General features: G+C 33.3%; 1 protein-coding gene across 4 annotated transcripts in view; it reads right to left on the bottom strand.

Annotated features, from left to right (window-relative positions):
- The window catches only part of Vps13D (vacuolar protein sorting 13D), a 45,677-nt gene that overhangs the window by 8,799 nt on the left and 12,243 nt on the right, over positions 1–24,635 (bottom strand). For 3 of the 4 annotated variants that reach the window (XM_074118164.1, XM_074118165.1, XM_074118167.1), the window contains 39 exons: positions 24,424–24,592; positions 24,100–24,279; positions 23,752–23,979; positions 23,358–23,556; positions 22,352–22,664; positions 21,796–22,194; positions 21,428–21,591; positions 21,194–21,353; positions 20,509–20,776; positions 20,265–20,433; positions 19,996–20,191; positions 19,707–19,910; positions 19,416–19,579; positions 19,140–19,338; positions 18,958–19,057; positions 18,593–18,872; positions 18,313–18,510; positions 16,807–16,942; positions 11,759–11,967; positions 11,457–11,653; positions 11,021–11,179; positions 10,792–10,938; positions 10,606–10,700; positions 10,386–10,528; positions 9,852–10,005; positions 9,563–9,776; positions 9,198–9,417; positions 8,949–9,128; positions 8,674–8,781; positions 8,487–8,594; positions 7,246–7,470; positions 6,992–7,170; positions 6,698–6,842; positions 6,407–6,609; positions 6,137–6,332; positions 5,287–5,467; positions 3,325–3,357; positions 650–828; positions 431–532 (listed from right to left, as the gene is read on the bottom strand). In XM_074118164.1, the coding sequence (XP_073974265.1) occupies positions 431–532; positions 650–828; positions 3,325–3,357; positions 5,287–5,467; positions 6,137–6,332; positions 6,407–6,609; positions 6,698–6,842; positions 6,992–7,170; positions 7,246–7,470; positions 8,487–8,594; positions 8,674–8,781; positions 8,949–9,128; positions 9,198–9,417; positions 9,563–9,776; positions 9,852–10,005; positions 10,386–10,528; positions 10,606–10,700; positions 10,792–10,938; positions 11,021–11,179; positions 11,457–11,653; positions 11,759–11,967; positions 16,807–16,942; positions 18,313–18,510; positions 18,593–18,872; positions 18,958–19,057; positions 19,140–19,338; positions 19,416–19,579; positions 19,707–19,910; positions 19,996–20,191; positions 20,265–20,433; positions 20,509–20,776; positions 21,194–21,353; positions 21,428–21,591; positions 21,796–22,194; positions 22,352–22,664; positions 23,358–23,556; positions 23,752–23,979; positions 24,100–24,279; positions 24,424–24,592 (7,103 nt within the window). The remainder of the gene's footprint in view (positions 1–430; positions 533–649; positions 829–3,324; positions 3,358–5,286; positions 5,468–6,136; positions 6,333–6,406; positions 6,610–6,697; positions 6,843–6,991; positions 7,171–7,245; positions 7,471–8,486; positions 8,595–8,673; positions 8,782–8,948; positions 9,129–9,197; positions 9,418–9,562; positions 9,777–9,851; positions 10,006–10,385; positions 10,529–10,605; positions 10,701–10,791; positions 10,939–11,020; positions 11,180–11,456; positions 11,654–11,758; positions 11,968–16,806; positions 16,943–18,312; positions 18,511–18,592; positions 18,873–18,957; positions 19,058–19,139; positions 19,339–19,415; positions 19,580–19,706; positions 19,911–19,995; positions 20,192–20,264; positions 20,434–20,508; positions 20,777–21,193; positions 21,354–21,427; positions 21,592–21,795; positions 22,195–22,351; positions 22,665–23,357; positions 23,557–23,751; positions 23,980–24,099; positions 24,280–24,423; positions 24,593–24,635) is intronic. The other variant, XM_074118166.1, reaches the window with a different exon arrangement.

Genomic DNA, 24,635 nt, shown 5'->3' with positions numbered 1-24,635 from the left:
TAAAAACAAAGATTATAAATACTATTTATATTCAATTCATTGAACTTATTTCCTAAAACCTGATTACAGAATCTAATCTCTAAAGCAATAATACTAACTGTAAAACATAATGCGAAGATTATCAGTTTAAATTAAGATTTGTTTCGTTTTTTTTTTGTACTGAATATTTTAGAGTGTTGAAACAAGGCAAATTTTCTGACCTTGTTACAGTTGAGTTTTCACTTTAGAGTATTCTTGATGAGCTATTAATCCTGACAGACAGAAATTTGCGAGCTAGTTCCAGAAGGAGACTACTACCAGTGTCTGATAAAGGACAGGTTAAGCTGGTAGCAAAATACTTTACCATAACATAAACGGAGAAGTTTTGATATTTCAATAACCTTACTATGATCAGAATAGGTCCAGTTTAAATATCTGAACTTAGGTATACCTGAATTTCTTGATAACTCTCATTCTCTTCTTTTTGTGACCTAGTTGGCAAGTTACATGAAACATTGTACCATCCTCCTTCACTGATTTGATGAAGTCTTCTCTGTAATTCAATCGATTCAATTAATTCTTGCATAGTAAGATAAAATATTTCACAAATCCGAATAAATTTCATTAAAGAAGATAATTAAAATAAAATAATAATTTTGGAAATGTTTACTTTTTCTTTGATATCGATCACTTTGAGCACTCTCGTTGGACCATCAGTTTCAATCATGACTGATAAAAACCCTGATCCAGGCCTTAGTCGTTGTCTTGAAACTGCTTGTTCCAGAGGTAGGCCGCTATCAGTGGTCTGATAAGTGACAGGTTGAGCTGGTCCCAAAACTGCCTCACTCCCTGCCAAATAAATAAATACAAAGAAATCTTGACTCAAATACACTGATTAAAGAAGCAATAATGTTTACGAAGAACAAGTTTATTATATTTTTACTTCAGTGACTGGAAGAAAAGTATTGGAGTACTAGGAGCCCCTACAGCCAGTGGGCTGTAACTTTTCAGTGGAAAAGGCTTTGGGCGAAAATTCCTTAAGATACTGAAGCATCTTAAACAAAACAAAATTAATATTGCGATCATATAAAATTTTTGATTTTGATTTCACATCAAAAATATCAGTATTGAGGCCACCTGAGTCCGAAAGTGGTCTTTCTCCCCCCTCACTATCAGTGTGCGCATGTGGGTGTTAGTGAGTGAGTGAATAAGTGATTGATTGAGTGAGGAGAGTTTGAACAAAATATCTCCAACACTAAAAGTCGCAAGAAACTAAAAAAAACGGATCTCACCATAGAAATCGACTTCTCAACCCCTAGCATTATTTTACTGAAAAGATTTTGAACTTTTTCTACATTTTCTCAAATGCATCCAATAGTTTTCACAAAACTTTTTTGATACATTTTATCCGAAACAATTTCACAGAATAATTGGATTAAGAGCAAAATCTGGGAAAGGGGAATAGAAGACTTTACTCATTAACAAGCACGTTCTTGTTGTTATATGGTACTCGTATAAAGGTGGATTACAAATTTCGAGTGTAAAGAAAAATATACAGTCAGAAGTGCCACGTTTCATTTTTCTGGGATTTATTTTTTCAAATATGCCTCTTTAGAACTTCGAGAAAATCACTACCTACACAACAAAAACAGTTCAGATAAATTTCAAATTGCATAACAAATGAGAAGCAAAGTTTCTAATAATTGCCAGAGTTAATTTTTTGAGAAATCTGATGAGGATGTCGATAACACCTATAAAGCCAAAATGCACAAGTGCGACGAAGAAAGAATTCACATCAAAAGGAAGAGTTCAACAAGTAATCAACACTCATATTTGAAAAAATAAATAAAAATTCACAATCATGTGCTTTAGAAACAATACATTATCCTTCGCCGACCATTCATACTTTTTTAAACTTCTAACTCTCTGCACAATGCTCCGATTCCTTTTATGCGATTGTAAAACATGAAGCAAGACATAGGTTCTATAAATGAAAACCCAGTGAACTTTAATCAAGTGTGGAAAGAGAGAGGAAGTCACGCTCCTTGGTCTAGTGGGGAGAAAGAGAAAATACAGGCTCACATGAGCCCTTGGATCGCAAACGAAATTGGTATTTCTTCAAAAAAAATATTTTTCTTTCCCTCATCCGTTTAATTAAAAAAATTAACGACATATTTTCATGTAAGACTTCTTTTTTTCATCCATTACTCCGTGTCTTAGTTTTTGTAAATAATTTTAGGCCTTCTAAAACTAAAAGCAAGAATCTGTTATTTAAATTTGTTTTTCAAGAATTACCTATAATAATAATATTAATTCTTGTATATCTTATTTGCGTCGAAAATTGAGGTTATTGGCGTCCGGAGCTTTTTCAGTTTACTTCCGGCTTCCGGACAGTGTTCCCTCGTAAACGAAAACACTGTCCATCACCGAATAGTGAACTGTAAGAAGCTCCTAGGAAGAAAAAAATCTAACAGCAGAAGTATTCGAACCCGGGGTTAACGTATGAGGATCCAGAGCGCTAACTACTTATCTAATCCCTTCTCTCATTATAATGATTGGATAACGTAGTGGGACCTATCCCTCAAAGCCAAAGAGGTTTTATGAGGTAGTCCCAATCGAACATTAAACTGAGGATTTTTTATGCTTTAAAAACCTTATATTTTGAACAAGGTACCGTTCGCTATAGACGTTCGGTGAACTCGCTAAACCTGACATTATTCTATAATTCACACCGTTTTGTTCAACTTATTTTTAATGATATTAATTAATTAATTATTAATTTAAAAAATTAACATAATAAATTAGAATATCACAAAAACGAAACCATGACAATTTGTCACAAAAAGGGGTGTCCCGGTGAACGTTGGGCTACCGTTATACTAACTGAATCATCGTTAGCAGCATCATTAACATGCATTTAAAAACAAACTCTTCATGCTTTAAATGATAGAAAAACAAATCGAGTTCTAATCGCAACACAACTTTTCTATAAATGCATATAGAAGTGTATGAATTACTTTTAACGCATATTTACAACACAAATTTCAATAATAAATTGAAAATATTTTCAAAATATATAATTTAAAAAAAATCAGGCAATATAAAGAAAAAAATGTTCTCTATTTAATCAAATAAAATATATTGTATTAGTAATTATTGCTTCAAGTGTACGAGATGTGATAGCATACCAGGCACAATGAACATAAATAAAATAAACAATGATAGTTTCGAGACAAAAATATCAATAAGTTAGCTCTTGTTAAGATAAGCAAAGTTAAAATAAGAAAAAAGGAAATAGAATATTTATCTTTGTGTATTTTAATAAAGAGAAAAAAATATACATACAGCGTTGCCAAGGGACACCCGAATTGAATTTTCCTGAAAAATAATTTTGATAATGTTATTAATCCCACCATATAAACAAGATAATTGTTATAATTGAATAAGAAATCTGAATAAATAATTGAGTGAAAAGTTCGGGATTAAATATTCCGATTTTGTTTTTCTTTTCTAAAATAATTCAGTATCTTTTATGAAAATATTATTTAATCAAGTCAAGACTTTATAAAAATCATCAAAAGCTAACAAAGAAATAAGGAAAAGGAGAAAATTAAAAAAAATATTAGGCATACTTTTTGGGTATTTAACCTTTTAAGGATACGTATATACCTAATTTTATCCTTCATAAAATGACATAAAACATTACTCGTGAATTGGATAATTTAGAAATTGGAACTATCTTGTCCTCCGTAGGGTGGTTCATTGAAGGAACCTCCAAAACCCCTAAAAAAACCGACTGGTATGAATAAATTAGCAATCAAAGTAGCGCTCGTGTTGACAACAAAAAAGTGCCACGACATCGTCACAGTACGAGAAAGATCTAGAAAGAATTAACAGGGCCCTCGAAGCACCTTTTAAACTAAATGCTGTTTTAACAGAATTTATTGTTATCGAGAACATTTTTACTGTACAGTGAGTGTATGTATATCTGAGGGTTAAAATTGCATAAAAAACGGCTCCAAGAATTTCCATTAACTTGGTGCACTCACACTGACAGAGAGTAAACCTATCATAATTTGAAAAATGTGGTTTGTCCGCAATGCTGGATACTTGCTATACTTGCTGACTGTAGTGTAGTGCGAGACGGAAAGTTCAGAACTCTACACCAAACTCATTAATCTACCTCTGCTGATGGCTGAAAGTCCGAAACTGGCGAGGGTAGAATAAATATGCGTGCTACGACGGGCAAAATTAAAGCTGTCATTATTTATTTGAAATTTTTATAATTTAAGAATGTAAATCATTTATCATAAAAAAAAAAACTCTGTAGAGTCAGGGGTCTCAGAATTTTTATTGGTGAACATTCGAGTATGCCAGTTCATCGTAATACTGACCCTTCACTGAAGTTCTGTCAATCGCAAATTTGAGCACAACAAAACCGACCATTTTCATTCCCCCTCACACAATGGCAAAGGCCAGCTAGCACCAAAACAAACGGTAATGCCGAAACATTGAAAAAAAATAAAAGCATTCGTTAGAGGAATGGCTTAAAAAATAAATAAATAACAAAAAAAAAAAACAGATGAAGCAGAGAAATCAATTTAAACAGGCAAGATGAAACACACTATAATATCACCATAGTTATAAATATTTGTGCATGATTCTGGGATAGATTACAAAAAAAGACTCACTGCTCATGCATTAAGTATCTCTGTATTGTCAATCAATCTTGCTAAAAACAATAAAATTATTATTAAAAACAAAAACACGCAAAGGAAGCTAAGAAAAATGAAAATTGTCAAAAAATAATCCTTTAATGTCATTTTATTTGTATTGAAGGTTTAACTGTTAATAAAATGTGTGTGAATCCCACATGTGTTTTGATTTGAAGTAAAAAAAAAAGAAAGGATCAGAATTTTTTCATTCCATTTCATATAGACTTATATGAAACTAACTTCTATCACTTTCTCAATCGCATTATGCCCTTAATAACAAAAGATTAATTGAAAAAAAAAAAAAGCGTCGGGCGCCACTAACCTCAGATGTTGACGCGCCTTAAATTAAAAAAATAACGTATACATGCGTGCATATGTATTTCCTTAGCCTAGTCTCTTTTGCTTATTGTAATTAATTACAGTTGCAAAATAAATAAACAAATAAAATAAAATAAATTATTCCTCGCCCTAAAATTCCAACAAAATTTCAGGCTATCACATATGTATTCTGAAATAACATGCAACGAATATTTCATGTAAGAAAATAGTTTAAAATTTGTGGGCTATATTTTTAATAATTCTCCTTTCCTACCTTTGTGCAATCCATAAAAACCATCTTTAGCTTGTACACACATACTATTGTGCACACAGCACAGTCTGCCTTCATCTGTAAATCTCCAACTCTGTGTAGAAGCCCTTCTACTATCTGGTCTACGCAAAGTTAATCCTACGTATTGTGTTGGTTGGGGTGCAGGTCCGCAAATATCCAGTACCTTAAAAAAATAGTTTAAGATAAAAACAGTATTTTAGTATGACAGGGAAGTATTTTAAGTTAATTCCAGAATCGATTTCAGGTATATAACGAAACATTTCAGAACCTGTTCTGTTGAACTCACTTGTGGGCGGGTAACTAATTTCTCTTTCCCTTTCGTCTTTTAAAATAACATACAGAAATCGGGCAGATTTGTTTTGATTTTCCACGAAAATACATTATTTTTCTTTCCGTGTGAACACTTATCAACTCCAACAAAAGGTATTAAGTACATGTTGTTCCTATTTATTTTATTTGTTATTTCGTATCTGCCCGTTTTTCTTTAATTACTATTACTGACTACAAACATTAAATCTATAACTTTTATTTGAAACTTTTTCCCTAAAAATTAATTTCCTGGAGGAAGTTTGTTGCCCTCATCTTATTGCAATCAATGATGGCGTCAGGCAGCCAAGCGGAAGTGATTAGGTTCGCAAAGTTAAGGTGTATATGGTATTGGATTCTGGACCCAGTGTAAGCCTTGGATTTTACTTAATGTATTAAGTGAGTAAATTAGATAAAATATGTTTCTATTCGTTTCTCACCACAAACCTCAACAGAAGATGGATATAAAGCCCATGATAAGACTACTTGGGTTTAGATAAATTGTTGAAGTTAAAGCCTACTGTACCATTATTTTATCAGATCTAGCCCTTGGTGGAGCTGAACCTTCATGTTGCAGTTGACCATCCGCAGTCATTCTCCACAATTGTGACCTAGCTCCTTGTTCTTTTTTGCTTAGTACTACTTTACCAGTGCAAGGATCCGGAACATCCAGTACCAGTTGTTGGCATTCTACGTCTAATAAATCCGTGTTTCCTGTGCAGCTGAACAAAAATTCAAATGCAACACAGAATTATTTAAATTCAATAATTATTTAACTAAGCATTAATAGTTATACTTTTTGAATGTTCCAGTAAAAGCTATATATATAAAATTTTCATAGGTGAGGCCTTGTGCCTCGCCAAGTACTCTCAGATTATAACTGGCGGAAACTCCTCCCGGGGCAATTACTGTCAGAAGATTATCCAGAATTGGTTCATCCCAAGCATATGGCACAGAACTTTGGGGAGGAACGTTGCATGCCAAACTGTCTAAACCAAGCTGTTAACAAAAGTACTTATTAATCAGCCTGTCTGCAGAATTCATTAATTTATACTAGCAATGAAAAAGTTTGTTTATTTTTTCTTACCTGGTGAAACTTAATGGAGACATGAGATAAATTATCTATTCTAATAGGAGGTGGCATTGTGTCCGCGTCGGTCAGTACAATAAAATGAGTAGCTCCTTGCAATACTATTTCAATTCTTAAGAAATGCATGCTGCCATTAGGATTCCTTAAAAAAATGAGTGATGTCTTTTAGGTATTCATTTTTATTAAAGGTAAAATGATATGAAATTTACTGTACCTAAGACCAGACAAAAAAATGACTTAAATCAAATTTGTAGGTAAAAAAAAAACATACAAAATCTACTGTCGACAAACCTTATATTTAAATGGAAGGAGCTATTTCCCACAAGCTTAAACCCTCCAGACCAATGACACTGTGGAACATCTAAGATTCTAAGGCATAGAAGTTGATCTTTGTCAAGTCTGGGCCAATGAAATGGTAAGGAACAATTTGGAACTGCGGTTAGATATGTGGCTTGTGCTCCTGGATCACTCTACATTGTACATAAATGTAAAGGTATTAAGTTAATTCTTTCAAAAAATATTTTTATAAAAGAATGTGTACTTACTACTGTTGATGCAAAACATTTTTGAGCGAACTGCAGTCTATAGCTAGATTTATTATGAATTTGATAACGTGCAGTTAAGGTGACAATTTTGGTCATCGAATAACGGCCTCTTCCTTGCCTTACTTCTATACCTATCATGTACACAAGATCTGGTCTGTTATCGCGCAAACTAACTTTCAACTCCCTCACTAAGACTCCTGGTTGAAGTGTAAAAGCTCTGCAGGGCTAAAATATAAAAAAGGTTAATTATTCTAATTGAATTAATTTTTCTCAGGTCTGCATGTTTACTGCAACGTTCTCACTCTTTTTTGTTTAATGAATGTATTCAACCTATCTCATGAAGAAGAAGGAATAACAAAGAGCTGTGTATGAGTTATACGGGACTTGTAATATATACAGTTTATCAAAGAGAGGAGAATAATATCAAAGAGGCTGGGAGACGTTGTGAGAATGGCAGAGGATAGAATGCCTCGCAAGATGTTGTACGAGAAGAAGAGGGTGACCGAAAAGAAGTTGACTCCAGGATGTTGAAAGGGACCTTAAAGTGCTAAATGTGGAGAACTGGAAGAGAAGGGCCATGTGTAGAGAAGACTTGAGGAGTCTGGGAAGCTAAGGCCCACTCTGGGATGTAGAGCTTCTTAGTAAGTAAGTAAGTAAGTATCCAAGCTATCAAGAGAATTAAGCAAATCTTGGTCAAAACAAAACAAAATCTGGTAAATTAAAATCAAACTTTCTGACTAATTCGGCTGCAACCTATTTTTGTGATACAGAATTGTGTTGACTAAGAAATCTGAAAAGCATTGATTAAGCGCGCTGGTTAATATAAATGTGTAGGTGTATGAAAAGTGCCCACAAAAGTCAAATAACTCCTCACAGATCGGTCAGTTGCAAATCTCAGACATTAGCGTAAATATAATGTAAAACATCGGGATAATACAGTCTAAGAATAGATTTAGTAATAATGAAGGCTTAAACAGTAACTTCATTAAATTTTATAGCTTTTGTAAGAGGTATTTATTATCTCTAAGTGATTCTATGATTACAGAGCAATGTAAGATTAGATTTCTATCTCTTAATCTTGAATTAAAATGCACCTCAGCGATAATTATGTTTCAGATGTTAATAAACCTGGAAATTTAACTAAAGTTATCAAACGCTTTCAAAAATTCTTTACAACTACATTCCAAAGGAGGAATGTTTCAAATTCTTAAAAAAACAAATGTTTTAAAAATTTTACTAACAAGTGGTACACCATCATCATGAACTTTCATCCCTACTCTTGCAGTAACTGTTGGACTGGAATCATTATCGGCAAATGAGAATAATAATGGCGCCACCATCCTTGCAACCTTTTTTAGAGATCAAATTTAGAATAATTAAAATACATAATCCAATTATAACTAGAAGTAACCAACTATTTATCTTTACCTCATGTTCTTCATATTGCCCCGCAGTATCCAACGACACACCTTCTTGTTTGAAAACAAGAGGTATAGCAGTTTTGTTTACTAGCCAAAATGGTGCATACATAGTGACCTAGAATTATTTTTAATGGAATATAAGGGTATTATACACATACATTCCTGTATTTTACATGAACATAAAAAACATTCAAAACTTAAATTATAATTATTACTTAACTCAAGTGGAAATGATAAAAAATTAAAGTTAATTTTGTATAATTAATCAAAGGACTAACTAACTTTAACATGAACGCCAGGATATGAGTGCACAACTGCATTTAGGTACAATCTCCGCTTCTCATTGTCGTGTAAGATCACTCTTGTAGTGTAACTATTACTAAAGCCAGGTATTTGCAGTGTACCCCCTGTTCTGAAGTTTTCTAAATTGAATGTCAGTTCCAATGTGTTTTCAAGATCAACCTTATTTAGAGATAGTAATTAATAATTCATCTTATTTAAGAAAATAATTACATAACTAAAGAAACCTACTGAATAATTGGAGAAATGTTGTCCCGGCTTGATAACAGACTTCACAACATTCGGATCTTTAATGGTATAAAAAAGCTCGTAGGGAAGAAGATTTATTATAGTAAGAGGAGGCAAAAGATTTATGGTATGAGCAGGTTGGATCATTGCCATGTTCAATGGATGTTCTACTGGAGCGTGTCTTTCTGGTGGATAGTTCTCTCGTTGAATGGAAGCACAAAACCTATAAAATACGACACATCACATACAAAATATAATTTAAAACTACGTGACCATTGTGTTGAGTTATTAAGAAAAAACTAAATGTTATAGATAACAGCTTAAGATAATTTAATTTTTATAAATAGTACGTTGTTTTTAAAACAAACCTAAAAGGGAAGCCACTATTTGTATTACATTGCCTCATCTCATGTTTGAGCTGACCTGACTGAGTAACATGTTGCCAATTAATGGATTTGTTTGAAAATGTGTAGAATTTATGAGTTCCTGAAGTGTCCAACGGTCTTGCCCACATTTGTGCCATTGCATGGCTTAACGGAACTGATAAAATCTCTCCTCCTTTCACAGTTAAGTGCATAGGAACTAAAATTAAGATTAGAATATTTCATTGTAGCATCATAAAACTGTAAGGCATTAAGATTTATTGTAGTTACTTACTGCCTTTCCTCAGGTGTTTGTTATCCAATTTTATTTCAACAGTATTATCTAGCTGATTTGCGATCTGTAAAGCGGATCTGACAGTTACAAGTTTTCTGGCAGAACCTTCCAGTGTCACTTCCAAAACAATCCTCGCTTGCGGCATACCTTCAGCCTAAAATTAGATCAATTTTATAATTTACCCAAATACATGAAGCATTTAACGTGTAATTTCTCTGCCTTGCTGAGGAACTACAGATATATGGCGTCATAGCCACATTATATCCGTATCATGATTAGATTTACCTAGCTATTTCAAACTCAGCCCACTCACTGTAGAAATTACCACAAAGATTCGAGTCGCCATTTGAATTGGCCATTACACCATGATTAGTTTTGCATCCCATCCCAAGCCTTTCAATTTAAAAGAGATCAATCAACCAAATAACAAATTTAACGGTATAAGAAACGAACTTAGATTTGCCGAAAATAAGGAAAAATCTATAGAGCAAAGAAATGCCTATAAAATTTCTTAATTAGGAAGAAAGTGCATACCATTGATGTCATATCTGGAAATGCTTGTCTGAAATAAATGCCTACTCGATCTACTGTAACAGGGGTGATAGGATTCCATCCTTCAACTCTAATGCCCAATTGATGTGACCTCAGTTTGTGTGTATCCCGGTGCCTCACTTTACCTACAGATAGTAGAGGAAATATAAATCAAATTAAAAAATAACAAAACTCTTCCAAGAATTGGTTCTGTTCTAATTACCTCTTTCAATGAATGAAAAAGGAACAGTTGCGAATGGTTCCACTGTATTCCATATTAAATCATGATCAGGTAATTTACGTTGCCTTTCCATTAATCTGAAATTTGAAATTAAATTTATCTCTTATACCCAGCGCTCTAAATGATGATTCCTAAAATTTGGAAACAGTAAAAAAAATTAAATGTTACTTTTCTTCTGTAGAAATAATTGTAGTGAAATAAAGCGTTGATCCAGTATCATTCCTGAGAGCAAATGGAACAAAAGGAGAACGTCTTCTGTAACCCGGAGGGCTGGATAATATTTTCAAATTTGAACTATCATCTCTGCCAGTAGTTCTAAAAAAAAAAAAAAAAAAATGAAAAATATTACATTTAAAAATAGAAAAATCTAAAGTAGCACGTAAATATTTATACCAACATTTCCTTGGGACTGTAATAATCTTGGGTCCATATTTCTTTCACACTTCGATAAAGTTCAATTAAAGAACTTGTTATATTGAGGTTTAATGAGTTAGTGGAAGAAACTGAAAGGTCTAATCTCGTTTTATTAGCAGACTGTTCCCAACAAATAGTGCAGCTGTAAATGAAAAAGTTAATTACAACAAAATTGAGAGAAAATTACGCTTTTACTAAGTAAAATCGAAATTCGCCACTGTAAATTTCACTGACTATTGTTTAAAAAACAAGAACTATACTTTCTACATTACTGTTTTTCTATATTTAGTATGTATTTTATAATGAGAATCCAATACATAAGTATTCTTAAATTACTAATTTCTTACTTATCGTACAATAAAATTTACTAATAACTTTACCAGCAAATAGCAAAAGAAGTTTGAATTCTTTAAACTAACCTCCATGGTTCAATAAACGGTTCCCAGCCAGAAAGGAATCTATTATAATAATGAACAGATATGGTTGTTTGCGAAAATCCAGATTTCTTTATAAGATTTTTTTTCAATTCCAGTTTGTTGAATAGAAATTCAACAAGTGGGACATCTGCATCTCTACAATCGTCAATTACGCACAATCCCACGCTATCAGTTTCCACCTGTAAAAAAACTCTCGTTACACCTTTATAGAACCATTGCCTAATTCTAAATATATATAATACATAAAATATGTTATACAGGTAACAAACACTTTCAATACCTACCTCAAGCTTTTGAAAAGAAAAGGGAGAATCGAAGATGTGGTTAACTGGACTCATTGCAGGTGGAACATTTGATGGTGAAAAATTGTTAATTATTATAGCATGTTGTGTGAGCCACAAAGCAGCATCATCTAAGTTTCCGTTACAGTTACTTAAAGCTTCTGAACAATCCTCTGTACGAAAACCAAGGGCTTTTAGTTTCTCCAGTTGATCTACGAAGAAGAAGATGAAAAAAATTTATTCATAAAAATAATTAAAATTACATAAAAACAATTTTTGAAGGCTATAACAAGTCTTTTGACTTGTCGAAAGGTTTTTTTTAGATTCTGTTATATTTTTATAACAGAATCTAAAAAAAAACCTTTCGACAAAATCCCATTATGAGAAAATCTTTTTAGTAAAGTGTTATTTCTGGTTGACTGATTATGATTAGAACATTTTAGTCAGGGCCCATGATAGCAGCTTGACTTTCTGCGATTTATGTCTTTGAGTCATGCCGGCCTATACATAACCCACACTATTTCCAGTTCAGGGGCACGAAACTTCAATTTCTAGTGAAAACTTAAAATTGAAAATCTTCTCAACTTCAACACTTCCCATAAGAGAAGTAACCAAAAGAAACAACTCAACAAACTCATCTGAAATAATGAATATCTTTCTCCAGCAAAAACTGAAGAAGTTCTCCTTAGCGGTAAACGACACCAATGTGAGAGTGTACTGTTATTGTTGAATACCCCAAGGCAAAAGGGTCCATTTCTACCAAAGAGGAGCAGTATGGACAAAGTTGAAAAATTTTAACCTTATCCAAACATTTACAACAATATGGAGCCTCTGCCTGGCGCAGGTTAACATTCTCGCCTTAATAAAATTAATTCTACTTGGCCAACTCACGTGCCGCAACTTAAATAGGCGCCATCACTTAATTTGGAAAGTGGCCATTAAAAAATGATACAGGGATGAGCAGGAGTAGACTTAAAAAGTGTGTACATTTACCTACTGAAGTTTGGTACGGTCCATATGGTGTACTAAAATTAAATTGCAATAATTTAAATCGCAATGAATGAAATAAAATAACTGAAAAATCCAAAATAAAAATTAATACAAAAACACATCTTTAGTGTGTTAAATGGGATAGACAAGGTACAAATTTGAAAGAAAAAATTAATTATTAATATGAAGTAAAACTCCAAAGTTAAATTATAAAAGTTAACAGAAGCCTTTGCATTACACAATTTTGATTTTGATAGCTTTACCAAAAGAAAACAATTTACCTTCACTTCATTGAAGTTGTAAATAAAATTTCGCATTTTTCGTAACTTCGAATTCTTATTAGCAAAAAATGCACTACAACTTTTAGATTAATAATAATAATAATAATTTTATTTGCTTTTGAAGATACATCTTCTTTGCAGAGGAGTCTGACAATATACACATAGTTGTACAAAATAAATGATTATCCTTGTGAAATTACAGAAATAATAATAAAATAGAAAAAGAAAAATAAAGTAATAAGTAACTTAAAATACTAGTTTAATAATATTGTGGAGATGTAGAGTAAAAGTTGAACGGTTGGACTAATGGTAATGAGTGACTAAGAGCAATTTAAAATTCGGTAGTAGTAGTATCAAAAAATAACACATTTATGAAATGTCTTACAAACACTGTTCAGTTAATATTTATTAAATCAAATGTTCAGTCAGCTTGACCTAAAACTATCTGAATTGCTTTGGTTTTTTTCTCAATAGCCTTTAGCGAAAAATGGTAGATATCGTTAATTTGTTCAATAGTTTTGATAGTTAATAGAGATTCCAGGGGACTGGTATCATTCAAATATTTACTAATAAGTTTTTCCCGAATTGAGTTAAAAAACGGACAATTGACAATAAAATGTGATAGACTATCTGAGCTGTTAGTGAAACAGGTATTACAACACTTTTCAGGATAAAATTTACATTTGTTTCCTTTAATAGACAATGTAGGGAACTTGCAGCTAGCCAGGCGAATTTGAGCAATCAGTCTTAATTTATTGATGTGAACTTTAAAAAGTAGGTAATTTTCACCGATATTAAAAGTGCTAATATTTCTAAAATAACTGTTAAAATTAGAATGAATAGCGGCATCCACATCTTTGCTTAAACAATGGTTTTTAAACTGTTCTTTTAAGTTGAGCATATTTTCTTTTAGAGTAAAACTGGATTGTGAGAACCAGACATCCTGAGCTCCAATGGTAACTAGCTGGTCTCTAAGCGAGCGTACCCAATTAAAAGGTATAACTCTGTTATCAATCAGTCTGAAGAGCTCTAAATAACACGCCCTCTGTAAACAGTCATCCGACATAGTGAGAATCTTATACCAGTAATTCAGCATTCTGTCGAACACAAGAGATCTTAAACTAATGCAGCCCGCCTCCAGTCGCACAAAATGATTCGGAGTATTTTGTGGGAGACGCAGTAAGGTTTTAAAAAACCTCAATTGTACTCTCTCCACAATTTCCACATAATGAGGGGCCCAGACCTCAGAACAGTAAAGCAGTATAGTAGAAACAATCGATTTGTAAAGAAGTATCTTGGGTCCCCATTCATCTGATTTATAGTAAGAAAGCATCTGCATTACCCTGGGTATCGCAATAAGGCCTTTCACGGTAAAATGATCCGACGCTACTTTAAATTTGCCCGAACTGGAAACGGGGACACCTAAATAAACAAATGATTTTGCGCCTTGGAGTTGCACGTTGCAATATGTCAGAGTCTTTACTTTTATACGGGGCGATTTTTGAAAGGGAACAATAACGGTTTTTGAGGTGTTTACGGTTAGGTCATTTAATTGGCAGTATTTTTCTAACAACTTAAGTTTAGATTGGGCATCTTTCCATGAGTATGCCGCAATGACAATGTCATCGGCATACATGAGGAGTAACAGGTCTATTCTGCTGTTAATGCGTATCCCTTCTGCTCCATTATCCCGAAAAAACTGAATAATGTCGCTGATAAAAAGAGTGAACAGTAAAGGGCTTAAAGTTTCGCCCTGAAGCACTCCTTTGGAGGGAGAGATCGGGTTTGAAAGCACATTATCTTTAGAGACCATAATCCTAATTCTGCTGTAAAGTTGACTCATTAGCCTAATAAGTTTAGCACTAACCCCTATGCAATGGAGCTTTGCCCACAGTTTATCGTGAGAAACAGAATCGAATGCTTTATGAAAGTCAACGAATATCAGAAAGAGGCGACTTTTTTCTTTCCTCAGGTTAATGTTAATAGCAGAAGTAACAGTAAATATAGCATCCGTGCAGCCTCTGCCAGCCCTAAAGCCCATTTGTTCATCTGGCAGAATCTTGTTAAATTCGGCCCAGGCAGTCAGCCTCTGGTTTATGATTTGTGTGAACAGCTTAACCAGACAGTTCACCAGAGCTATACCTCGATAGTTAACCGGATTCAGAGGGTCACCTTTTTTGTGCAAAAGTGTTAATCTCACTAAGCCCCAATCAGCTGGTACACTTTCTTGACTGAGTACCTCGTTAAACAGGTTTAGCAAGTAATGTATCCACGCTGGAGTTAGTGCTTTGTAGCATTCATAGGGTATGTGATCTAAACCGGGGGCTTTCTTATTCTGACTGGAGGCTATACTACAATTTAATTCATCTAGTGAGATAGGATCATCCAAGACAGGGTGACTTACTCCTGCGAATGTTATAAGGCGCGCTATATCTGGTTCAGCTTTTCCGAGTAGGCTATTGAAGTAATGTTCCCATTCCGGCAAACTTAGTGAATTAGAAGGTTGCTTAGTTTTGAAAATTTTGGTCAAATCCCAGAATTGTTTAGAATTTTTTATTTCACAGAATTTTCTTTGTAAATCCTCAAAATAATTTTTTTTACTTGATAATAAGATTGCCCTATAGTTTTTCTTAGCGAGCAGGAATAAGTTTGAGAATTCATCTTGGTAGCCAGAGTATTTCAGTTTTCTGAAACTTTTATTAACTTCCTTTTTAGCTAACACGCATTCAGAGTCAAACCAAGGATTTTTTAAAATATAATTACTATTTGAAGTTACAGTTTTAATAATACCAGATTCTTTAGCAGCTGAATAGACGCAGGAATAAAAGTTATTATAGAGTAGTTCCGTAGATAGGTTATTATAATAAATCCCCTCGCTGGAGTTTATAATGCTTTTAAAGAGAGTTAATTTTTCTTCTGTAGGTTTAACCGTAACAATTCTTTTATTGGAAGGTGGTTCTGTATGGTATAACTCAGTTTTAATCTTTAATGAGCAAATAAAATGGTCAGAGAATGGTGAGATGTTTGAAACTATGCCGAAATCAATGCAAGAGGGCAGTGCTATACTATTAATCCAGACCAGATCGGTAATGCTCTTTCCCTGATGACCAACAAAGGTATATTGTGCTGGAGAGTCGCTCAGAGATCTGCCATTACATACCATCAGTCCCAAATCCTGCATCACCTCCACCAGTTTTTTCCCCCTATTGTTTACTTCCTTATCTAGTGATATCCTATTACCAGCAAATTGACCATCTATAAATATCTCATCTTCTAAATTATTTAATTCGCCCACCCTAGCATTAAAGTCCCCTCCTACAATTACGTTACAGTCACTATATTTCATAATAATATCAGACAAAACTGTGTGAAAAGTATTCATTACATTTGAGTGGTCCAAGTTTGGTTTGAAATAAATGATACCAATTATATATTGACTGCCCCGCCCCGCCAGTCTCAGGAAAAACCAGCAATCACTACTTTCCAGAATACTAACTGACTCAAATAAATTATATTTTAAAAGAATTACAATCCCACCACTAGGGCGGCCTTTGATATTAGGTTTGTTAGCCTTACAAATGTAGTGTTTGTAGTCTCCAAAAGAAGCCGGCAAGTTAAGGTTGTCCCCCAGAAACCAAGTTTCACAAAGGCATAAAATGTCAAATTCTTGAAGAGTGTTAATATCAGAATTATTCAGACAATTTAAGGAACTAATCCCATTTACATTCCAATTACAACTTTTAGATTCAATGAAAACAAAACAGAAAATTGTATACTTACTACGTAAGTTGACGGGATGCGTTTCAGCAACTCGACTTCGAGCCGACTGAGTTTGTTGAGGCAATGAATCTAACATCTGAGAGAACATTCTCACATCATGATATGAAAGTCTTAAACTCAAATGTGCCATGTGAACCTAAATTGAAATAACTTTAATTTAAACAGAATCTTATGAAAAAAATATTGTTTCATTACTAGTAGACAGAAAATAATCCTTAGCAGGGCTTTGTCTGGGCCTTGAGAAAGGCCGTTTGCAGGCCGATATGGTTGTGGCCGATTCATTGTCGCCATCTTTCTTTTATGGGCTGCTGGGTTTCAGTGCAGATCGTTTAGCCGCAAAATTAGCGTTTCCAGGGGGCACGACGAGGACGCGATCTACTTCACCCCCCCTACTCCATTTGAACGAGTGCCCAGCACTACAGGGCATGAATACGCCATATGAAAGATATTGGGCTGCCAGTCAGAAAATGGCTTAACGCCTTTGTCGCGGGATAAGGTATAAAAAAAAAAAAAAAAATAGTAGACATTTTTCTAGCAATTCTAAGGAAAGTACAATATATTTTGTTGGTGTGAAATCATTAGGATTTACTTTTCTAACTGATTTCTTTTTTTTTTTTCTGCAAAGGATTTTCACTATTGAGTGGTTCCCTCCCGCCTTTCGTACAATGCTGTAAACCTAAACTTTATAATCAATCGTAACTGAGCTATACAAATAGAAAAAAAAAAACCATACACAATACCAGTTATTGTAATTTTACGTTTAGTTCCTGTCGCAAAGGATCATTTGCTCTACATTTCATTTTCTAGTTAATTGATTTTAAACGTAAGTTACTTTGGTGCCTCAGAAGATATCTTACGACTTTCCATTACATTAAGAAATGCATTTAAAAAACAAATGAACAAAACAATAAGATTTGGTCATGTTAAGAAAGTTTGGTATTTTTTCTCCCAAAAACCAATGGGGCAAATAAACTTTTATGGTCTATTTTAATGTAGGGATAAAGCAGGAACAGTTCGTGACCCTTGATAATCTATAAAAATGTATAAATTCTAGATAGTGTTCTGGTATTTGACAATCCCTTAAAGCCCAATGTATTATCAATTATTTTAAACGTAAGATTACTTAAAACGTTCATCAATTAAAATTCATCAGTTAAATAAAGCTAATAATGTTATGCTCTTAATGGTAAATGCAAATATTTATTTAGGACCAGTAGAAGCGTGCGCTTTATTAACAAAGCAAGTAAGAAAATGTTGATATTATATAAGTTCAGTCGACTTTAATAACAAATGCAAAAAAAAAAAAAATATTGAACAAGAAAACAAAAACCTGCAGCAAAGATCTGAAAGAATATAGTTTTCCTTGGAGAAGAAGAACAAAAATGATGTTGAGAGAAAAGTGACATTACGAGGCACCTATAAACTTCTGCACAACTAGCAGATTAAGAGAATAGCTTAGGTTGTAAAATGAAAAAAATATTGATCTTTAAAGTATTTGGAACTCACCCTAAGTAATTTGATATCAGTCCCTTCTTCAGCATCATATTTCCTAGTTATATCCATGTTTACAGTAACTGGATCAATTATTGACAGAGCTGTTTCATCTTCCATTCCAAGTATACAAGAGAACATCTCGCAATGGTTCAAATTAAATGAAATTGGCTTCTGCACTTCTAATGGTCTGTAGGTAATTACGGTTGTACTCTGGAAGTATGTACGTACATAGATTTCGTTTTAATAATAACTAATTTTCAATGAGGATATAAAAGTAAAGATAATCCCAAACCTTTAATATGACCGCATTAGTGTCCCATTGTGATGTATCCTGTAGTACAACTATTTCTGAATCAGTAATGTTAAGCTTCAATTCAAATGGGAGTTCTGTATTTTCTTTATTAGAATGTTGTAAATGTGCAGGTGGAACAGGAGCAGGACTCAGGACAGTTGGCTGGACACTGTCTGGTTTGGTCATTATGAAATCCCTAACCAATTCCCACCAGTCTAAAATAGCCATTAATCTCATATTGTTCAAAAGTATTGTAAACTTCGATGAATCTACATTCATTCTGAAACACATTAATAGAACTAAGTGCTATAAAATTCAACGAAACAAAGAAAATTTTAAAAATAAGTAAGCAATAAATTAAGTACCTGTGGTGGACTTGAGCTTGTACAGAATCAGTTCCAGTAATCTGATGTATAGGCTGAAGTATGTTGGTAAATACATTTGACCGTTTATTAGCTGGTTGATCTTAAAATTAAATCAAACTAACATGAACTTACGAGATATAACGATTATAAGATCGAATAACAAGAGAAAAATAAATTCCTACCTTGATATCTAATATCTGTAATGAGGATTTCTTGCGATACAAGATCAATATCCTGTGTTCTGTTACTAAAATTATCTACCGTCAGACTAGATTTGATGAAGTTAATACAGGCGAGTTCATAGAACTCAGTAGGTACTAAACATACACTGACATCGACCAGTTCAAGTTTCATGTACGTACGCGTCCATACAAAATCATTCTTAAAAGGGAAAGGAAAAAATTAAGATAAAAATTAAAAAGCAAAACATCAATAATATTTGAAAAGAAATAACTAACTTCTTCTTTGACATTTATTATTTCAATTAATGTCGTGGGCATTTGTAAATCATCTAAACATTCACCAATATTGAAAGAAAGCAAACCGGATATTAGCTTGTAGTCCTCTAATGGAAGAGTTGCAGCTAAAGTTGATAATTTTCCATGAATACTTAGATCAGGAACTATTATAAAAAAAAAGAAGCAAAATGTAAAAAGGTTGTTCTTACAATTTTAAGAAGAATGAATACAAATTCTTAACTAAAATTAATTCTAACTACGACATTGTTTTTCAGTTATAAATTTGTGTACCACAGTGAAATGATGACATTAAATTCCTCTCAACTTGAAGGCTAAGGTGACATTTTTCTTTAAGCAGAGAAGGTCCTTTTCTTTTAATGTAGTAGCTACCTACTGCGACGTAGTTTTCTATTGGAGCAGAAATATCAGTAACTCTTTCACCGGTAGCGATATCCATACTTTCTAATTCTATCTTCATCACATCAAGTAGGACCTCTAAAAAATTTAAATAGCAGTAGTCTCAAAATAAAGAAGATACATAAAACTAGTTCTAATCGCACGGTGTAACTCGAAGCAGTACCTTTCAATGAATCCGAAGATTTACTGATAACACTTTCATGATCTGACATGCACAAACTGTTTTTTACTTTTAAATTGCCTAGATTTGCTAATAAAACTGATGTAGATTGAGAGCTCATGGGCAGAATAATAATTGGAGAAGGAGCATGTATCTCCAATAATATTCTAGTAGAAAGGGCGTTTTCTTCACTCTCAAGCTGAAAGTGAACAAAATTAAAAGAAAAATAAGATAATATTTATTCCTTTACAGTTTACCAATTAAGTACTTACCAAACTACCCCGAAAATACCCTACTTCTCTTCGAAGATATGGAAATAGATTAAAAAAAGCTTGGATCTCAGAAACATAACGTTGAGTATGAACATAAACTAACGAAGTCATATTTAATTTTATGTTGAAATCGCAGTCTACTATTTCACTAGTACCAGTTGGATTATATCTGAAAATAAATAATTAAATGTTACAATTGTTTATTCGGAGAGTAGAAAGAAGACCTTGACTCAATTGAACTTACTTAGTCATATCTAGTTGCAGACCAGCTGTAATAAATCTTTCTCTATAAAGTGCGCTGTGACTGGGAGTTAAATCAGCCAACATGAAAGTTCCTACACTCGCTTCCGTTCTTGTAGTTAGACTTCCGCCCAAAGAAACTAATTTAGCGTTTAATGTCGACATTACTGCTTTTGCAACTTCATATTCAGCGCGATTTAACACAACACTTAAAGATTTTACAGTAATTTCCAATTCAGAATCAAGTCCAACAGCTGACTGGCTTTCCGCGTCTGTAAAAAAGTTCATCTTAAAATCTAAGTACAAAGAAAAGGAAAAAGCATTAGTCCGAAAAAATTAGAAATAAATAAAAAAAATACTTCGCGGAAATTTCTTTCATGAATATAACGTTAGATCGGAGAAAGATAAGTTACTAGTAGTAAAACCCTGGGCTTAAGATTATCTTGGGAGCCTCTGTAGCTTCCATGGTAAGAGAGTGTTAGAGAACACTTTAGATGGCCGGCTCTGCAATACGCTGACCATTTGTAAAAACCACATTTTCGGTCTCAAACCCGAAAGTAAACTAAAAAATCGAAAATCTGCACTTTTCAGTATAAAGATTACAAGAAGTGAGAGTAAAAAAACAAAAATGAGTACAATTTTATGTAATGTCAAAATGCTAAAATAATTTGCATAGTATGGCTACTCACAGTTAGTTGTAGCGGTAGGAGTCATCGGTTCTTCTAAACGATTACCAAACGTATTTTGATCAATGTCACTAATTCCAAAAAAATCAAGTACGACAACCCAAGATTCCACATTCACAATTAAATCAAGACTGTTAAAATCTACAGTCACATGTTTTGTATTCTGAAATTTGAAATATATTCAGTTACGCTTTGCAAATTCAAGTGTTTCAGTTCATAAATGAAATTAGGACATACGTTTTGAGTTGGATGTCGGGATGGTTTCATAACTATGTTAACATGAACAAGATTGTCTTCATTAAAGACACTTGGTGAAACTTTTCCTCTAGGCGATGGGGGCGGAGTATAAGGACATTTTGGTGGATCGCCTCTCATCCTGTTTTCAACTGAGTTCTCTGCAGCTAAATAATTACCAACGTACAAATGAGCATTTCATGTTCGAGATAAATATGTCCTAAATAAACGGCATTTACAGTTGAGTTGCAATTAATTGAGATACAATTAAGAAAGAAGAGTGGCAGTTAAATTAAACAAATTAATTAAAATTTGTATCCAACATTAAAGGCTATGGGATGAAATGTCTAATAACAAAATTCATTTCTCACCAACTATATGATGATGCCTTGTAACATTAGTGACTGCTCCCAAAATCTTTCCAGTTTCTAGATGATCAGGTAGTGATGAATGCCAAGGAAGAGAAGTTTGTCCCCTGGCAGAAGATGACAAATCTGGCATGGATCGAGAAACGAAGTTAAGAGGTATAACATCACTAGCACCATCGTTACAATTGCTAGAAACCATTATATAGCGGTGCTTTGAATCGGCCGGTTTTTGTAAATCTTCCATAACAACTGAATGTAATGAAACGTGTGCATTTATTTCCATTTCATGAGATTTTTCATACTGTACAAGTAGTTCTTTAAATGAAAGCTCTACAAATTTCTGTTCGCCAGCACCAAGGTCAGCAGTTAATTCAAGTGTCAAGAGCGGTAACTCAAAGTTGACTGAAAACAAGAAAAAAAACAAAAGAAACACACACACATGGAAATTATAACTTTGCTGTTTACTTTTATGCGACATAAGTGATTAGGTGACATAAGTGGGCGCACTCTCTATAAGAAACGTTTATTAAGATTAGAGAAATTAGAATTTATTTTTTACCTATAAATGAGATCGTTTGTGATTGCTGAGTATTAAGAGCAATTCGATGTGTGGCGCTGTGTGCGACCATCATCCTAGCTCTAACAGCAGGATCCATACTCAGCGTTGATACTCCAGTGTTCATTTCAAGAGGTTCCTCTAATATATTTTCTAAACACGAGATGGTATTTTCGTCTCTGGTTATTGGAAATCTATCACTTGGTTCTGCTGGAGCAGTTCCAGTTTCGAGACATGTGTCAAGTGTAGTCAGTAACTGCTCGTATTGAGCACGAGATAATGAAAATTTCACTTCATTTATTACACTTCCCTTCACCTAACATAGAAACAAATTAGAATTATAAACATTAAAACCTTAGGAAAATTCCAAAATAAAAAATTGTCATTTAACAAAATTTACTGATTTATTGTCATAAACAATTAGCAATTAGATAAATTGCTAATAGCGAAAAAACTACTTGTAAGTTTAATATTCTTATTATCATAAAATATTAAATTTACGTAGAGGCCAATTTCTTTCCTACCATTCAAAAACCGGTTTTTCACAAAAGTATTAAAATGAAATTGTTTCCGAACTTTGAATACACAATTTACTTATTGACGAACATTTCAAAAAACCGCGGCTAGACTTAAATTAGGTCTTCGAATTAGTTTATCTGAAAAATAAAGTTGAAATGAGAAATTAAAGGATTCAGGTAAAATTTAAAGTATAGACTGATTTGTTTCTATGGATATGGGTTAATATTTGATTAAAGGTATTTTGTGGTCATAAAGGTTCAAGTTTCTCTAAAGTAGTCCTCATTCAGAGAGAACTTTTAACAATTAGTGAATTGTCTTTACTCAGGAATGTATTATTCAACTCTAATATTTTAGAGTTTGGTACTAATAGAAGAGTTCCAGTACAGCTTCTAACAGAATAAGATTCCCTCTTGCCGAGTTAGTGTGTTAGCTAATTTTTGGTCAAATACAGAACTAATGAAAATATATTTACTAAAAGTAGAAAATTTACCTTCAAAGTTTCAAATTGTTCTACTTGAGGCAACTCAGACAAACTAGCATCCAAAATTAATTTGTCATCTTCTTTTGTTTTAACGTGCCCCGTTTCCCTAAACACTGCAAGTTGGATGCTGGTATTATGAAGTATAGGCTTCCCGTCTGAAGAGCTGCTATACAATTCCTCAGCTCGCATTAAACATGGATCACCAGAACTAAATTAGATAAATAACGATTAAATTTACATCTGACAAGCTCTTTTTTTTTATTTAACTTTAAAAAAATCTGGTTAGATAGGATTTACAAAAACAGCCTACAATGAAATGATGAAACTTTGGAATTATATGGACTCAATTCAAGCATTAAATAAATATAAATTAGTTTTGAGTGTAATTACATCAGCAACTTACCTACTAGCTGTAGTGCGCAGACGTTGTTTGATATCGACAGTGTATAAATTTATTGAAGAAATATTGACATCATAATTCTGGGTTAAATATGGACTGCTGTCCCAAGGAAATGCTGCAGATGGGTATGAATTTTTGGCAGTAATACTTCCTAAGTGTCCGACTACACACTGAGTACTCATTTTGGAGCGTGGTATTACTACTACTGGACTAGCAAGAACTATATCCCATCTAGTATGAAAACATATATATATATATATAACAAAATATTGTTCATTGAAGCAGAAATACTTCTCAATTGTATTATAAGAACAATTTTTAAGGGAAAATTTTATTTGACAATAAACGCACTTAATAATAGTGTTCCATTCGCTTTCGACAGGACTTCTTGGTGTTAAAGAGCCTCTGTTACTATCTAAATGATCAATTGATTGAGACAGGCTCCTTCTTTTCCTAGGTGTCTGAGAAATGTCACTGGAAGATCCATACAGTCTACTGCCCATCGAAAGACTCTGCGCTAATGCTTCAGCTCTAAATTTCCAGTAAAAGTCCATATATATATTTTTTTTATTCATAAAAGTAAGTAATATCAGACAATAATTCTGAGGGACAGTGCCACAAAAGCAAATTATTTTCTACAAAAAACAGAAGGTTAATAACTTTACTAGTCAGTACCTGGCATGCACAATACCGATGGCTACTTCAGTTGCTGCTGATTTAATAGAAGCTACTAAGTTTGACAGGTACTGCTTAAATTCTGCTGCGCATGAGTTTAATTCAACTAATAAATGAGGCGAATGGATATACCATACTGAAGCCATTCTTACTGAAATCTCAGCTATATCTAAAAATAACAAGGTTGACTAATGCAATCTTTTAATTTAATT

Source organism: Rhodnius prolixus, unplaced genomic scaffold (genome assembly GCF_049639745.1).
Source record: "Rhodnius prolixus isolate KJV_2025 unplaced genomic scaffold, Rpr scaffold_2, whole genome shotgun sequence".
Taxonomy (NCBI): Eukaryota; Metazoa; Arthropoda; class Insecta; order Hemiptera; family Reduviidae; genus Rhodnius; species Rhodnius prolixus.
Note: the sequence above shows the minus strand (reverse complement) of the source record. Positions and strands in the feature narration are given on the sequence as shown.